An 18,395-nucleotide genomic window follows, 5' to 3' on the forward strand; every position below is an offset into this window, starting at 1 on the left:
TCTGCAAGGCATACCAGAGGCGATAAATATTTATCTCATAACTCCAAGTGGTTATTTGGCTTCATTTTCCTCATCTGACCCACGACGGATGAATGGAGGAAGCTGAAATAATGGGGGAGAAGAGAAGAGACAAAACGGAGTCTGTCCTCCGACTTTTCAATAGAGCTTTTCTGCAGTGAACTGTGTCGTCCTGCGGAGAGTTGCAGACGAGGGAAGAGAGGAAAGAAACTTGCTGAGTAACTAGAGCATTGCAGACAGTGTTGAATTTGCCACACACATTCATGCATGCACACACACATGCACGACTGCACACACACACTTTTCCTTTCTATACACTTGCACGCAGACGCACACACGAGAAGACGCATTCATACATAGCTCCAACTTAAGGATTTCGGGGCCGGATCTGCACATGCATGCAGGCTAATCAGGGCCTCTCCACAGACAGAAAGCAAAGGGTCATACAGGGTGAGATGTTTGTGATGGAAATTTGGACGGCAGGCGTAAGAAAACAAAGCTAGAGACAGGACGCCCCAGAGACGACATACTTTACACATGAGATAACACACATTGAAGAGCTACAAAAAAAAAAATTGGATCACAAAGCCTTTCTCATTCATGTTGGAGTTCCTTTGCAGGCACTTTCACGAAATTATCAGAGAATAGTTGGATTTAGAGAAGATTTTGTTTGTAGATTTAGTTCTGAGTGGGAGAAAAATAAAAGCATTTCACCAAATTCTAACATAAGAAATAGATTTAAGGGGACCAATACACAACCCAAAATTGTCCTTATGTTATTACACAGTATGCATGACTTTAAGACTTATAAACTTAATTATACATCGTTTTCTTTCCTGAAGAGGGCCTCAAACAATCCACATTACTCCATTTCAGCTATTTGCAACAACCAGGGGGATGCAAACTCCTCCACTGATTGCACATAATTTAGGGGTGACGATATTGCATCGGCCTCCAACAAAATATGCACCAGTGGAGCCCAGGACATAGCGTTTACTTGGCGTATTAGTGCATAGATAGGGGGCGTTTGATGGAGCCACGGCATTTCACTGAGAAATCACACAAAGATGGGATTCAATTGCCCTTCGATTGAGCGATTTTGAAAAGCCAACCTCTGACCCCCAGCCTCGACCCCTTGCAACCCCTCCCATCCTCCAGGGTCCAGTGCTTGTCATTGGTCATTTGTCAAACTCCTCGCACTGATCTGATTACCGTCCAATTTGGGATCTGCCGACTACACACTTCTAAGATCAAGAAAAGCTGCTTTCAGCAACTTTACATGACAACAAATAGCTGGATTGTTGCGGGAAGAGTAAAGACACAAGTTTTTGTTCTATTCAGGCGATAGAAACGGACACAACTTTAGAGGGACGCCAACCTTGGTATGTACTGAAGAGGAAGGGAGGGAAATAAAATGTCTCCAAAACATGTTCAAGAAAAGTATAGTCATATTTCATACTGTTATAGTTCAAAATAAAGAATCCTCATAATCCAAAAGGTCCTATAGGTCCAATAACCAGAGAAGCTGAGGGAACCTTCGTAAACGTACTATCATTGGACTGTGCCGCTTCCCATTTAATATCGTTCTCCATAATACATTGAAGGCAAGGCTAGCTCATGAGTGATTGTAGCTAAGTTAACAAATGGCCCGCTAGCCACAAATATTCAAGTTGTTTCCAGTCATTTCCTCATCAAAGTGTGTAGGCCTACACATCCCTCGAATTAGTTGGATTAAAAGTGGTAGTGTTTCAATCAACTGTGCATGTGTGGGACGCCCCATCCAGGCAGACTCCACAAAGTAGCTCAACATAACTAAATTGATAACTATAAGCTATCTATGTCCTTCAGAGAAGTGCAGACGAGGGAGAAAGGGAAAACAAATTGCTGAATAACTAGAGCATTGCAGACAGTGCTGAATTGCCACATATTCATTCATGCATGCACACTTAAGCATGATTGCACACACACATAGTTTTCCTCTCTATACACATGCACATAGACACACACATGAGAACACACATTCATACATAGCTCCAACCTAAGGATGTTTTTGCACATGAATGCAAGCTTATAGCTAGTGAACTATTGTAGCTGGCAAGCTAACAAATAGCACGCTGTCTGAGAATATTCAAGTTTTTTCCAGTCATTTCCTCATTAAAATGTGTACACATCAACCCCATTTGTTGTGACCAGCAGAAGTTGTACCGTTTTGATCTACTGGTTTTCAGAATCCCATCCAAGCACACTCCACAGAGTAGATAAACATCACTACTAGACTTGCTAACTATCAGCTAATGGTATCTCTTAGTTCTCTTTCACTGTCTGAGTTTCTGTCAGCACTATCAATATGGTTCAATAGATCGAATTTGAGTGTCAAAGTTTATCAGAGTTGATTTGAAATGGACGTGGATGCAAGTCAACTGGTTGCTTTCATGATTTCAAGTGAATAACCAACTAAACTGGACGAGCATATTTTTTTAATTTTGGTTTAAAAAATATCCTAAATAATAAAACAAAAGAGAAGCGGTAGCAGACCATGGAAGAAAAGGATTGCATGTGTGCACTTTGTGATTCAGATCAGCTCCAAAATGTCCTCAGCCTTTCCTTTGCTCGTGCTTTTTGTTGTGCTGATAAACAAAAAAAGAACAGGAAGCATAACGTCCATACGTGGTGAAGTTAAATAATATTGAAACATATACCATATATGACACTTTATGCTACAGAGCTTATAACTGTAGGCTATGGAGAGCATAGGTTTCATAGTAAAGTGTGTGTGTGACTGTGTGTCACTATAGATGTGTCCTTGCATGTCTGACTCCTCTGAAAGTCTTTTCCAAAGAGCTGTCAGTCAACGCTAGCCTTTTCCTGAGCTGCCCTGAAGGACTGTGCAAGATCCCCCCCACACACACACACACAAAAATGCACCACCCCCCAAAGCAAACCTCTGTCTGGCCATCACAAACACACACACACACACACACACACACACACACACACACACACACACACACACACACACACACACACACACACACACACACACACACACACACACACACACACACACACACACACACACACACACACACACACACTCACTCACAATTAGCCCATAGCTCATTATGTCTGCCTTAGCTCCTTTGGATTGTGTTGTGGGGTGGGGGTTGGTGCAGGGTGGGGTTTGGTGACCCTGGAGAGCATGACCTAAGGGGACATTCAGAGAGTTACGGTGGGGAGTGGCAGTGAGGACAGGGGGATGGGAGGTGAAGTTACTCACTCCTTGGTGCCCCTGCTGGCTGTGCTCACCCCTGTGAAGACACCCATGGATCTTTTAAGTGAAAAACCCACTGATTAGTCCTCACTGCTGAATTTCATGAGCTCAGAACAATTGCTTTTGTATTGATAATGTGATGGGACATAGCTTAAACAAAGCTCATTATAATTTAAAGAACTCAATCTTGTTTTTTGCAGCCTGCAATTAATAACAATCGGTAAACAAATATTGTTTCCACCTGGAGGTAGTCGTTAGTTATATTAATCGTTAACTTATATAGAAATGCACCGAATTGGAGGAGGAGAGGATGGTGTTCCCTCTTCATCCCCTGAATTGCTTAGGCTCAAGAGTTTTGATTTCCCTCCAAAAACTCTTTTGTAAAACTTCTCCCCCGCCACTTATACAAGCTACTCAGCAGCCGCCTCCACCCCCAGCCGCCACACATCAATCCATGATGTGTGTGTGTTTTGAGATGCAGTGTGCTGTCAACCCCCCAGGGTGTAAAAGATTTTTGGACTAACACTGCAAGTTTTATCAACAAACGCTTTGGTTTCAGTTTACTCAAGCTTCCATTTTTAGGTCTCAAAACACACACATAAGATCATTTTCAAACGTGTGATTAAAAGTAAATGTGTCTACTACTACTGCATGTCAACTCAATGCTCATCTGCAATTTGTTTTATTGCAGGGTACAACATTTCATTAAATCCTTTCATTCTTTGCATGTTTTTTTGCTCATTTGCATCTTAAAATCCTAGCTCCCTCTTTGCAGCGGAGATTCAACTCTCCTTAACAATCCACATTTTGTTAGCTCCCTGGTTGTGTGTGCACATTCTGAATTAGATGAGTTATTCCACCCCCTCCCTTTGTCAGGAAGCTTAATCAGGGGTGCAGAGGTGTGTGGCTGACCTTTGACCTGTGGGTATCTCTGGGCTTTTTCTTACTTGCCTCTGGGTTAGCATAAGGATATCCCTCATTTAACTCTTAACCTAAGGTGTGAGCTTTGGCCGCCAGTGGTTCGAGTTAAAGCATGCACGCATAAAGACACATTTGCAAAGTCAGTTGTTCTCTATAAATCATTACCAAACAGTTTTAACCAATGAGGGACTACAGTTACTTATCTGTGCACTTTTTGGAGCATATGTTAGAGACAGAAATAAGATACGACATACTTTATTGATCCCAAATTGGGACTTCTTTTCATTGCAGCCACATGTAAAACAAAGTATTGCACATAATTAGCATTAAAAGAAGAGTAGAAAATAAACAATAATACAATGTAAGCATCTCAAAATAGAAGATAAAACTCAACAAAAATAATGTCGCAAAACAAATGCGAGATCTCAAGGAGTAAACTTTTGTAATGAACATTGAAATATGGAGATCTAAAGCAATTCATATTGGAAAACCTGTGAGAAAATCCCTAGTTTTTCATTCCAAGGAAACTTTGATTTGTAAATGAAAAATATTCTACCAAATAAACACATCCTTAAATCCCCGTTCACACCCAATAATGCTCCTTTTGGGGCGGCAGTGGTCTAATCTGTAGGGATTTGGACTGAAGGGTCGCCGGTTCACGTCCCGGTCGGAACAAGGAACACGGAGCGTGATCTGATACTGGAGAGGAGCCAGATCACTGCCAAGGTGCCCTTGAGCAAGGCACCGAACACGCAACTGCTCCCTGGCGCTGGCTAGACTGGCTGCCTCTCCGCTGTGGTTCCTATCGTCGCAACACTGTGTGTGAATTGTAGGTGAATATACAACTGTGTGCGTATGATTAATAAAGGTCCATCTTCTTTTTCTAAAAGTTAACTCTAACTTCAGACATAGACATTTTGAACACTTTTACTTGGAAAGATGGTGCATGCAGATGTTGTGTCTGTGTTTTGGCACAAGAGTTAATTAAAGGGATAACTAAGTGAATGTAAAGAGGGAGGTTGTGATTGACAGGTGGGCTTTGTGTTTCCTTTGATGTCGCAGTGGGACGGTTGATTACAGAGTTTCTTGGCAGGCGTATTTGTTTGTATTTTATATTAATAACTGATAAACAGTGATGTAAAAGATTTATTCTGACAGAATGACAATATAAGCACACTTTTGAATCCGATAATCAAAATGCACCGGCGACCTTCCCTTCATTAAGCTGTTTGATCAAATGAGGCACAAATAGAAACAATAATTTCCTGCATCTCCATTTTCTTTCAGTTGAGACAGTGAAACTATTCTTTAACTTTTGTGTACATGTTGCATTCAGACCCACTTGAGCAAACTGCATTAAGTCTATGAGCCTTTCCCCTTCCCAAAACGAGCAAACCCACCAAACAAAGGGCCACCATTGTGGATAAACACTGCTTTTGTTTTACCCATTTGAACCTGAGGTTTCCCTTAACGCCAAGGAGAGTGTGTTCACCCTTTTTCTCTTTTCAGACTTGTTGGCGCTGAATGGCGGAGACCACTGCCAAATGGGAAAACGACTACACAGGCAGAAAGAAAAGACCAGAATCAATCAGGAAGTGGCTGCTTTTCAACTGTGCCAGAGGAGCCGGGCAACTTCCTGGTGTTGTTGCCAAGGTGACTGGAGGCTACGCCAGCTGGTGCAATGGGCATCAGTTGGTGGAGGGGGGGCAGAGGATGGCGGTTGGGATGTTGGACAGGAGGCGTGTGCAGAAAGCTGGCGAGTTTAAATGTAAGCAATGAGCACTTCAAACATGGACCATCACAATGTGGAGTTCCTGTTCAGTTTAAAAACAGTCACCTTACCCTCCAACGAGTCCCAGCTTCTGCTATGGCACAATATTTTGTTGGATAGTTTTGTTAATCATAGAACTTGTTCATATAGTGAACAAATGCACTGATGGAAGTCAGGATAAATATATTTTGGGCACTGAACACATTTAACATATACTGTAACAGGAGAAAGCATGTCAGTGCCTGTGGCTTTGGGAGCACACAGAGCAGGAATTTGAATAAAATGAAATGAAGCTCAGCGCAGGTTCTTTCAGGGAGTCTGGGTATACATTCATTCACTCCGCAGCTGCATATAATCAGCTCATCAGGGGCGTTCTCTTTAACCAATTACATTTTCACCTCAATCTCAAGCAGCCAATCATCGTGCTGCAGTCAAACTTTTAAATGGTCAGCTTTGATTTCAGGTGTTTTTGCTGCGGCAAAGATACCAGCACATGTATTGCTCAAGTTAGTCTTGCATGATTTTTATCTGCTAAAAATGACTTACACAATTGTCAGAATTAAGACGTATCAAACACTTCATTTGGTTTCTAGTTCTTGCCTAAACTAAAATAAATACTACCTTATGGGTCTTTCTAACACTTTATCCACCACATGTATCTCAATGAGGGAAAGCTTTTTATTTTGTGACCCCGATATTTGTTTGTAATTGCTCATCTTGTCCCTTTTTCCTAAATTGCCCCTCTGAGGATCAATACAGATGTATCTTATGTTATCTAATCATAATTAGATAAAGGCAACACAATTTAAGTATAAAGGGGAAACTGATTGTATGTAATTCAATGAGCGCTCAGTAATTATTTGTGTCTCTGATAACAGTTTCACATCTCTGAATCTAATCTTGCAAGTCAGTCTCTGGTCTAAAGCCCCACTTTTACAGATATTGGGGCCGGGGGCTGGCTGAGTAGCTGGGTGTTCTGGGGGATCAGGGGACCCGACTGGTGGAGATAGGTAAACACAGCTGGGGCCACACTGCACTGCTCAACGGCCCCCTTCACACATTTATCAGTGTGTTTGCTCAGGGGATGTGCCTTAATCTTCACACATTGATCTCTGTGCAGAGCCTTCACAGAGACCCAACGGGCCTGGATGAAAGTGACCCCGTCCACAGCCACAGCCCTGCTAATTCCTCTATGGCTAAACTTGAATGTTCTTCTCTTTATAAAGGTCTAAAAGGGTCATATATGGATCCGTGTGTGGGTGAATCACTCCGTGGGTGGGATCGCCCTGATAATATATACAAAATTCTTGATCATAATCTGCCTCGTACCAATGAATAGACCATTGTCAGGAATTGTTGGAGTTTAGGCGGGAATGAAGTCATATCTCTGAGATCAAATATATTTGATATTGTTGCACATTATCCTTACTTATTGGGAATCACAATTTTAGTCAATCAGTGACCTCTAATTTGACTGCCGTCTATCCATCTATACGTCTATACGTCTATACGTCTGTCTGTCTGTCTGTCTGTCTGTCTGTCTGTCTGTCTGTCTGTCTGTCTGTCTGTCTGTCTGTCTGTCTGTCTGTCTGTCTGTCTGTCTGTCTGTCTGTGTCCACCCGCGCATCCATCCATCCATCCATCCATCCACCCATCCATCCAGCCATCCATCCATCCAGCTATGCTTTGATAAAACTCTGATTATAGAGCGCCATCTACTGGTGTATTGAGTTGCTTTCTGTTAAAGCAGATTAAATTAGTATTTTCTCTCTTTCTAGTTTATCACATCGTTAAATACAAATATTTTCTTACAAAGCACTTTCTCTGCATTCAATGCTCAATCGATGACACTGTAATTACTTGTATCCTCACTCATTTTCTTATGAAAATAGATATTATTCCAGGTGGTAGGCAGCAGTTTGCTTTGAGATAAAACCTCCCTTTCGGCTTCCGTCGACTTCGCGTAAGCGCTTGACGTCAGCATAACAACAACCTGTCATGACAGCTCGTATGGGAGAAAACATATCGATAAAGCTATCAAATCATTTAAAATAGGTTTCAGCTGGATAGGAAATTCCTTCTACAAGGTAAGGAGTGTAAACTGCGATTCTCAGAGTGGACCACTAACTTTGAAATAGCATAGATAGAAGGTAAAAGGCTGTTTAGCAAACAAGCTAACCTAGCATTAGGTTAGCATATTTCTCTTTTCTCAGGTTGCTTTGAGGCTTTGATGTGAACGTAAGATAAATGCTAATATGGCTTTTTCAGGCCTGTAATACACATATTCCAGCCTGCTTGCGATTAATTGTGTTACTGAAGATAATAAAGCTGCGTAGACAGAACGGTCCACTGAGTGGAAAAACGCTTGACGTAAAATCGACAACATAGCTCACTAGGCTAACAAAGCTAACAAGCTAATATTAAGCTAAGCACCGATCTCTTGTTCGCTGTCAACTCAATTTAACAACATTGTCACTCTGTTTGTATGATTGCTTCTGCAACACATGTATCTCAAATGTAAGTGGGCCAAACGTTAACCCTATTTATTTATTTACAACATCTTACTACCGTTCTGTAGCAGTGGTGTAACGTTACAGTGCAGCAGCCTTGCACTAAAGGCAGGTGAGTCTTTAATATTTTGCTAGCTCTGCTTCTCATTTAGTCACCACGGACGTCCTTCACATGAATAGTTAATTCGATGGCAGTCCAGCCACTTCGCTGTCATTTTTGCGTGCACAGTCAGCGAATTAAACACATGCCTTTTCTGGGTGGCATCAAATACTGACTGCACCTAATTCGCCCCAACACGCGCATTGCAGGTGCGTTGCAGTGAGTGTCACACACACACGCACACACACACACCGCGAATGTTGACTTCACACTTCACATGCATTGTGTGTCTGTCATCTCAGCGTGTGAGATCCAGGAGATACAAGGCATTTTTGAACCCGTCAGCTAGCCAGCCGGAGACACGGGGAACAGGATAGGGAAGCAGGGCGAGGCGGGCCCCGCGGAGCCGGTGGAGAAGATGGCCGGCAGCCCGGAGAAGAGTTCAACCGCGCAGGAGCTAAAGGAGCAGGGGAACCGGCTGTTCCTCTGCCGCAAGTACCAGGAGGCTGCTACATGTTACAGCAAAGCTATTGTGAGTGTAATGCCTTAGCATGGACTTGTGTCGTGCTAGCTAAAACATATTCAAATGATATGGTACCCGTCTGCAGCATCTATTCAAACATTTTATTATTATTTATGTGATTCTATTTGACATGTTTATAGACTCCTGCATTTACTTGGTCACTTGCAACATTAACCTTATTGTATTTTATCTGTATATAATTCAATTCTCATGCATTACTTGCACAATGGTCTTGCAACATAATCTTGCACTATTTTTTTTATTCCTTCTTGCACTCTTTATTGTTTTATGACATATATACATTGTGTTGCATTCTTGGAGGAGCATGGGACTTAAGATTGTCATTGTGACAACTACAATGCAGCTACTGTGCATATGACAATAGAGCCTTTGAATCTTGAATCTGACATTGCTATTATGTGAAAGTGCATGTGTATTTGTCTGGTATCTTCCAGAACCGAAATCCATCGGTGGCAGTGTACTACACTAACAGGGCTCTGTGCCATGTGAAGCTGCAGCAGCATGACAAGGCTCTGGCAGACTGCAAGCATGCACTGGAGCTGGACAGTCAGTCAGTAAAAGCTCACTTCTTCCTGGGCCAGTGTCACCTGGAGCTGGAGAACTACGACGAGGCCATCGGCAACCTGCAGAAAGGTCAGAGCAAACTACACTAAGATGGTGCAACCTTTGTTTCATCATGTCTTAGTTTGAAGAGTCAGCCTCGTCATGTATTGCACAATGTTCCTCTTGTTTTTCCTTGTTACAGGTTTAGTGACTGTTATATTGCTCTGCTCTATATTATAGAGGAAGGTTATGGGTACAGCAAATGTTTGCAGGGATGTCTTACAGTATGCTTTGTCATCATACAATAATAATATTCCAGAGCAAAAGGTATAATAATTTTTTATATACAGCTCCGAAAAAAATTAAGAGACCACTTCAGCATGATCAGTTTTCTCTGGTTTTACTTTTTCTAGGTTTGTCTTTGAGTTAAATGTTTGTTTGTTTGTATTGTATTCTATAAACTACTGAAAACGTTTCTCTGTGTTGGAATTCAACAGACACCGGAATGGCTGCCATACATGTAGAGATTGAGATTTAGGAAAACATTTGGAGTGGTCTCTTAATTTTTTCCAGAGCTGTATACCTAAATCTTTGATGTGTTGTCAAAGGAACAACAGATGATGGAAATAAAGCTGAAAGAGAAACTTGAATGGTAAACAGATGTTGCTGTTCTTGTGTTTTCCACAGCTTACAACCTGGCAAAAGAACAGAGGCTGAATTTTGGAGATGACATTCCCAGCGCCTTGCGCATTGCAAAGAAGAAACGTTGGAATAGCATCGAGGAGAAGCGTATCAACCAGGAGAACGAGCTTCATGCCTACCTGACTAAACTCATACTCGCCGATAAAGAAAGGTGAGAGAATTATCCAGCATGCTTTGTGTCTTCTCTTGATGAAGATTAGTAATAACTGTAATGAGTCTTTATTGTTGTCTGGGTGAAGTAGTGATCTCCAATAACCTGTTTATTTATGCAGAGAACTTGAAGAATACAAAGAGAAACAGGACGACAATCAAAATGGAGGCGATATTGCCAAGATTTCAACAAAAAATGTACGTTTTATGTCTTGTACTGTCTCAGTTTTCATGCTTTTAAATGGAACACATCAATAGATTCTCATTGAATATTCATGATATGTTTGGTAACATGTTATTGTGGCCTACTTAGGACAAGTATCTAATGGACATGGAGGAGCTTTTCTCTCAAGTGGACGAGAAAAGAAAAGTGAGTATGGAAATAAATCCATGTGTAAAACTTTCAATTGAGCATGTTCATTCAGTCGTTCTCCACGTATTCCTGAAAAATAACGAATGAAGATTATCCCAGCATGCATTGGGCTAGAAGCGAAAATCTTGATAATGTCACCATCATCCATTACAGGGCTAACAAATAGATGCTGATCAAATTCACCCACACGAATGCATCTTTGCTACCGGTAAACACCTACATCCCACCACCTTCTTTGATCGTTGACATAGCAACGAGAGAAATAGACTTGAGCGCATTTACAGTTACGATGTTATCATAGGGACGTTCTTTCTGCATTGCTCCTGTCTGTGCATTCAAATGATCTGTCTCCATTACTGGTTGCGATTGCATCTGTGAAAATAACTCACCTGTACTCCAGACAGACAGTTCTGTACTTTCCCCAGCCTGAGCTGTTTCTATGGTTACCATCACTATTGTGTTTGCGAGGGCTTGTGGTGTTTAATTATCTTGGCCACGGATAGTTGCTGCCTGAACTGAGGCAGTTGTCATGTAATTGTCAGGTGAAACGATACCGCGCTGACGGCCAACAGAGTGATTAGCTTCTATGTGTTACCCTCCGGGAAACGCTGAGGAAATAAACGTGTTATGTACTACTTTCATTTCACAATTTGATGATATCATTAGTCAGCTGGTGCTTTCACATCATATTCCATCCACTCCCGAACTGGTTTAGTGTTTTCAGAGGATAGTGTTGGCAGCTATTCTGATGTTATATCCACGTATCTCTTAGCATTACATTTGTGTGACTCCTGCTGCGTTTTGTCGTCCCTTCAGAAGCGGGAGATCCCTGATTACCTGTGTGGGAAGATCAGCTTTGAGCTGATGAGGGAGCCCTGCATCACACCCAGTGGGATCACTTATGATCGCAAGGACATTGAAGAGCACCTACAGGTAAAACCTTCGTCAGCTGAATTATGTTTTAGGGTTCTCAGTCCGTCTGCCTTCTCTTGAATGCGTTACCTCAGAAGACGATTTGAACAGATGTTTTTTATTTTATTTGGCAGAAGTGTCTGCTTGGGCTCCAGAATGAACTGATTTCCTTTTGGTAGTGCAAGCCCAAGGTCCCTGTGACCTCACAAAACACGTCTTTGACCATAACACAAGAATCCACATGCTTATTATGACAATTTCACATAAATATCGTTAAGAATAAAACGAGAAGGTGACATCTGTTCTCACTGAAATGGTTGACCGGTTGGAGGAGTCAGACGACCACAAGTTGGTGGTTCAAGTTTCTTTTATGACCACTGATTTAGTCATGAGTTCTTAAAGGAACCAAATCAATTTCAAGAGGGAATTCACACCACATATTTCCAGAAGCAGTCTCTGTGAAGATTTACAGCTGGAAACCTTTTTATTGAATCCTTCAGATATTTATTTCATTCCTCATTGTTTTAAACGTGTTGCATTTGAATCCTTTTAAAAAGCGCTATGTCTCGTATGAAAACCTCTATAAGTAAAGTATATTATTATTTACCTATAAGGATGCTGCAGATTTGCTGCAGATGTGGATGTACCCGAAAGCGTCTTCTCTGCATGTATTCGGTGTAGAATCCCCCCGTAGCTAACACTAGCATATAACCGTCTCTCTGTGCAGCGAGTGGGTCACTTCGACCCGGTCACCAGGAGCCCCCTGACCCAGGACCAGCTGATCCCAAACCTGGCAATGAAGGAGGTGATCGATGCCTTTATCCAGGAGAATGGCTGGGTGGAGGACTACTAAAGGGACCCCCTCTCCCCCATCCCATCACCTCCCATCTCTCTATCCATACTCCCCATACTCAACACAAAGCCTGGACAACCCCAGACTATAGAAGACAGATCCCCGCCCCCCCCCCTGTCGCCTGGATTATGTACTTTTACACAAGTGGGAAACACCACATTATGGACTACCAGAGGGGAGCCACGTATCTCGGTTTGCCTCTTACCCCCCACACATTTTATCTTTGCTGTAAAACTCCCGCTCATACTTTCTGAGGCTCTGCTGCTCCCTTTAAAACCCCTGTCAAAACCCCCGTCATCTCATTCTGCTCCTTCTTGACCGCCTCTCCTCCTTCCTCTTCCCTTCTGTCATGCTGTATCAACTCTCTCCAGCCTGACTCCCTTCTTTACTCTCAACAAGGGGCCACACTCTCAGGTCTCTCTCTCTCGCTCCCTCCCTCCTCTGCCTCTCTCTCTCTCTTTCTCTGAGTGCCACAATCCTTGGAAAGCATCAGCATTTGCACTCCAGTGTTTCACACACACACACACACACACCACCAATATTAAGATATTACACATGGTGGGTAAATCCATTAAGAAATAGGCCTTGTATTTGGCGTTTACTTTAGTGTTTCTTACTCATTGGAGCATTTGTCCAATTCTTAATGTATATTTGCTAAAGTGGGACCTGAAATGCCAAAACCCCTTTCTCCATGAAGGTGTATGCAAGTTTCACATGATGGTAATTGAAGAATAGTCATTTAGACGTGAGGAATCAAGTCTCCTCTCGACCTGCAGGTGGCGCCCCAAACATACCTGCTCATGTCACCATACTGCAAGACTCTTAAGAGGACTGTTGGTTTTGGTTCTTAGCATATCAATCACACCCCATTACAGACAATTTAAATGAGTTGAATGTATGCATACTGTACTCTTTAGGTTTAGGCTCGACCTACAGTAATTCAAAATGTTTTTTATCGGGACAATACAAGGACTTCATGTAAAACGGCCTTGAACTGGATGCTGAAACGGAAATGACCGCTGCATACAACAAAAAAAAAGTTTTCACATTGCTGGATATGAATAGAAAATGTTTGAATATTGATAGAGGACATTAGCTGTTGAGAAAACCTGCTCTGAAGAACGGTCTGTGCTGTGTGTGTTGTTCATGCAAACAAAAATGTGCTTGGTGCGTTGTGTTTGGCTCGTGCCGTTTGCCTGGAATGACCGTGGACGCTCACTTCAAGCATGACGTGATTCTTGTTTTCCTTTGCAAAGGCAGGAAGATGGGTGTCAGTGGTCTCGACGTTTAACTGTTAGTGTTACGCGCCTTCTAATGGTTGCAACAGCTTCTGTAAACCAATCACCAGTGTGGGACGCAGGGGTTTGAGGTGCTAGTGTCGATGTAACAACGCCCGTGTTAAAAATGCTGGAAGAGTTCGACTATCTATTTCTCATCCTTACCTCAGTACAACGTTTTTGGGTGCTGGTTCCCTTTCTGTAAAGCACATTTTCATTTCATCAGTTTACAGGTTATTTTTCAGTCGAATGTGCGTCCGTGGTTAATAAGGCCTGTCGGTGGTTCGTGTTGGGCGGGGTGCAGGTAGTGTAAATAATTAGCTTGTGTATCTCAGATTTTATTTCTTGACAAAATAGGGTTCTTTTTTTTTCTTCTTTTTCTTGAGAAATCCTAGAGCTTGAGAAACTGTATTAAATGTAGATATGTTGATAACATAAATGCCTGGTTCAGTTTTCATTTGCCCCCATTAAACCGTGAACTTTGAGTTTGTTGTTGTTCTGAATCCGTACAGATACCAACATATCGCTGCTGTACTACAAACATGAGCAGTGACACAAGCCCTGCAATAAAGGCACATTTGTTGAAGTTACTATTTGTTTTTTGAGTTTGTAATTTCCTGCAAACAAGAAGTTCCTTTGCCTGTTTTAGAGTCAACCTTTTTCACTTCTGTTTTTCCTGCAGGCAACTGCCTAGCCCCTGCATACCCATTTAAGTTGCCTCATTTTCTTGGAAATACTCTCTGATGGTAGGTCTTAATGAAAGAAGACTTGACATTTGTATGAGAGCTGAACTGATTCATCTTCCAGACTGATCTGCAGATATTTCAGTATCAGTCTGAAGCTAAATGTCATTGAACAAGAGGGTATTGTTTGTCTTGGTCTAAATTGTTTTTATTTTTAAGGGTAAAAACTGTGTACTGGATGCTATTTAGTTAATTTGATTTGACATTGAGTGTGACGAATGGTTATATTTAAAGCCAAGCATGCTCAAGAATAATGCCTTCATTGTCCTAGCTCTCAAATAGATGGGAATTATGTTTTTAAGGGACTATTTCTTCAGTAGAAAGGCAGTGAAGTTTTCAGAGTAAGCTGGAACTTAATTCTTATTTTTTGGATAATAACAAACCAAATTTCAATCCTGTTCATTTCAATTGGCAATCATCTCAGACAACTCTCAAAACAGTGTCCTTTAAAAGTAAAAAATTGCATAGTTGACACAACTAACAAAGGGGGACAAACATGTTACTATCACAAAGATGTCACCACAAACCTGCAGAAGTCTCTGCCACAGCTCTTCCATAACAGACTGTTCTCCCTGTGTGAGAACTCTGTATCCTCTGTATACCATGTGATGTGGACACAAACACATATGCGAGGGTGTGTGTTTGCATCAGTCACATGTAGACGGACAGTGTGACACAGCCCTCACACACACACACCAGGCCTATTGTCAGAGTATCCGTCTGATGCTGATGTCACGGCCCCGTGCCAGGAGGGAAGAGGACGGAGCACGGAGCGTTTCAGAGCGGACCGAGTTAGCAACATCGAGAGACAACACGACAACATCAACATGGTGAGAAAAGCTTTTCCTTTTCATGTCATTTGGTCTCTGGTGTGACTTGTGTGTGTTCATGGATGAATAGGTCTTAATTCTGGATATTCTGAGAAGGTAATGTGTTTTTTTTCTTTCTGAAGTTTGTCAACACGGTGAGATTTGCTCTGGGTGTTGTTGGTGTCTTTGGATGGTCTCTGATGCTCCCGTCTGCCACCCAAGGTATGAAATGAACAGGATGTCATTATAAAATAAATGGTAATCAAACTTCACATCTAGTTTTTTGCCACATCCATGCTTTGGGGAGTAACAGCATACATGTAACAGGATTAGGTAATTAGAATACAACATTTTTTCCCCCTAAAAGAAATCAGATTACTGCTACATACACAGATGTGGATTACTACTACTACTATCAAAATAGTAAAGCAAATGTAAAATAAAGAGCAATATATGAAGAAACATAGACACATCAAAACAGTGTTCCAGTGCTTCATGATGGCCTCTTTACATAATAAACTCAAGTCTTTTTGACATTTATTTTCTCTGATTTTTAACCATTATACCTAGTAATCAGGTGACAGTACTTTTATGTTGTGATACATAGATTAGGTAACTGATAACATTTCATCAGGTGACTAGTATTCTTTTAAAATGACCTTCTCAACGCCTAAATCTGAAAGCATCTTTTTTTTACTTATAATATACCAATATATATTTATATATATTATTTGTATTTTTTATAAAAGTCGATTGCAAAACTGTGATATTTAAAGGGGGCTTAGATATGTCCTCATCATAGAACGTGCCCTTGCTTCAATACATAGTAAAACAAACTCCACCAAGAGCCGAGCAGTGAGATAAAAACAAGGTAATTAGTGATTGAACACATTTGAAAATAATCCTCCCCACCCTGACCACATCTCTCTTTGTGTCTCACTGACTGTTTCTTCCCTGTGTGTGACTCCAGTGGGTCTGAGCGACAAGGTCCTGGTGTTCCCCTATGAGACCGACTTCAGCTTCGTGGCCCTGATCCCGCAGAAGGAGATGGGGCTGAGGGCCTTCACTCTCTGCATGCGCGTGGCCACCGAGCTGCCTGAAGACCGGCAGATCATCCTGTTCGCCTACCGCACCGCCGACTACGACGAGCTGAACGTGTGGCGTGAGAGGGACGGGCGCGTCTCCTTTTATATGAGCGGCGACGGCATCTTCTTCCACCTGCCGCCCATCACCACCTTCCGCACCAGCCTCTGCCTCACCTGGGAGTCTCGCACCGGCCTCTCTGCTTTCTGGGTGGATGGGAAACGCAGCACCTACCAGGTCTACAAACCTGGGCACACCATACGTCCAAAAGGCACCGTCCTCCTGGGGCAGGACCCAGACAAACACCTGGGGGGTCTGGAGGCCGTGCAGAGCTTCGTGGGCGAGATGACGGATCTGAACATGTGGGACTTTGTGCTCTCCAGGAGCATGATCCAGGCCTGGCACTACGGACACAAGGTCCCAAAGGGTAACGTGTTTGACTGGGGCGCGATGGAGTACGAGCTGAACGGGAACGTGATGGTGGTGGATGATGACTGACTCGAGGTGGGGTCAGGTGCAGAGAGGGAAGAGGCTTTAGAGATCTGTGTCGGTCTGATACTGATGTGTGGTTTTCTTAGATTCAGTGCTGTTTCATGTTAGAGCACTTTAACTGAGCATCCAAAATACAGCATCTCTCAGTTTAACTTGACATTAAGGAACTGTTGATCATTAATGCTTTATTTAGGCATACCGCACAAAAGACCAGGAGCCCAAAGTGTCATAAAAAAGGCTCAAAATAATTGCAAAGATACATTATAACAACCACAGAGGGAGTGTATAAACCGCTGCAAAGAGACACAGGCGACCAGGCAAGGGGACGAAGGGCAAAACAAACCACAGAGACACAAAACGACAAAAACCTGTCAAAAAGAGACAAAAAACTACAAAAAAGGGCCAAAGAACTACAAATAGATATACAGTTACTACACACTAACAAAAGAACTAAAAAGTAACACAAAAGAACCAAACACAGAAGCAAAAAATAGTACAAATGGACACAAAATGACGTGCCACTAAACAACCAACAACACAGACACAAAACAACAACAAGTATAACTGCTGTGTGTCTGGCTGCTCTGTAGGACGGGTGGTGGGGCCTTTTTAATGTCTGTGCTCAGGGGCCCATTTGTTCATAATCCTCCATCTTTTTTTTTCTTTCTTTTAGTCTCCTTTGTGTCTCCAAGCTTCATCCTTTGAAATAGCCACCGCTAAATATTGGAGCTTTAAATGTTGACGTGCCAGATGCATCCATAGGGTGGCACTGTACTAGTTCACATCAAACAGAAACGTGTGTCATGTGAAGCATTTTCATCTATCAGCGAATGTGATTTAGTTATGAACTGGAGTCATTACGAGCCCACCGATAACTGGTTACGATCTGCTGCTATAATGTATTTAGAAGATGTTTTTTTTGGCCTTTAATGCATTTTATCTGGAAAATAAAAAACTGTAAGGATGTGTTTTTCTGTCAGAATTGCAAATACGGTATTTCATAAACCCCCCCCCCAAAAAAAGCCTGCTCTCATCCATTCAGACGACAACTTTTTTATCCAATGATATTATATTGATAGAAATATTAAAACAGCAAACTGTGAGATGCATTATTCCTACTGTGGAATGATTTACTGCACTCGCAGACAAATGGCAATTATCATGTTTAATATCCACCGCCGTAATGCTGCCTTCGGTTAGCGTGTACTCACTCATGAATCTCACATGTTTCCCTGATGTAAGAACGCTTTTGGGTCTGAAATAAAATCTTGCCATGTGCATAACTAATAATGTTTGTAATTAAAGGGAATATTTCGTCTTTGA

The 18,395-nt window shown here is 42.0% G+C and overlaps 2 protein-coding genes across 2 annotated transcripts; both read left to right on the top strand.

The window, feature by feature from the left end:
- The first annotated feature begins 7,934 nt into the window (after nt 1-7,934).
- stub1 (STIP1 homology and U-Box containing protein 1) lies at nt 7,935-14,535 on the top strand. The gene is made up of 8 exons (XM_063893248.1): nt 7,935-8,068; nt 8,894-9,123; nt 9,570-9,768; nt 10,366-10,531; nt 10,653-10,728; nt 10,844-10,900; nt 11,720-11,836; nt 12,543-14,535. Exons 2-8 carry the CDS (start codon nt 9,010-9,012, stop codon nt 12,666-12,668), a joined length of 855 nt encoding a protein of 284 aa, XP_063749318.1. The 5' UTR covers nt 7,935-8,068; nt 8,894-9,009; the 3' UTR covers nt 12,669-14,535.
- Nucleotides 14,536-14,931: 396 nt separating this feature from the next.
- crp1 (C-reactive protein 1) lies at nt 14,932-18,395 on the top strand. Its single transcript, XM_063893250.1, has 3 exons — nt 14,932-15,518; nt 15,641-15,719; nt 16,468-18,395. Exons 1-3 carry the CDS (start codon nt 15,516-15,518, stop codon nt 17,076-17,078), a joined length of 693 nt encoding a protein of 230 aa, XP_063749320.1. The 5' UTR covers nt 14,932-15,515; the 3' UTR covers nt 17,079-18,395.

The sequence above is a fragment of the Eleginops maclovinus genome, chromosome 10 (genome assembly GCF_036324505.1).
Source record: "Eleginops maclovinus isolate JMC-PN-2008 ecotype Puerto Natales chromosome 10, JC_Emac_rtc_rv5, whole genome shotgun sequence".
Classification (NCBI taxonomy): Eukaryota; Metazoa; Chordata; class Actinopteri; order Perciformes; family Eleginopidae; genus Eleginops; species Eleginops maclovinus.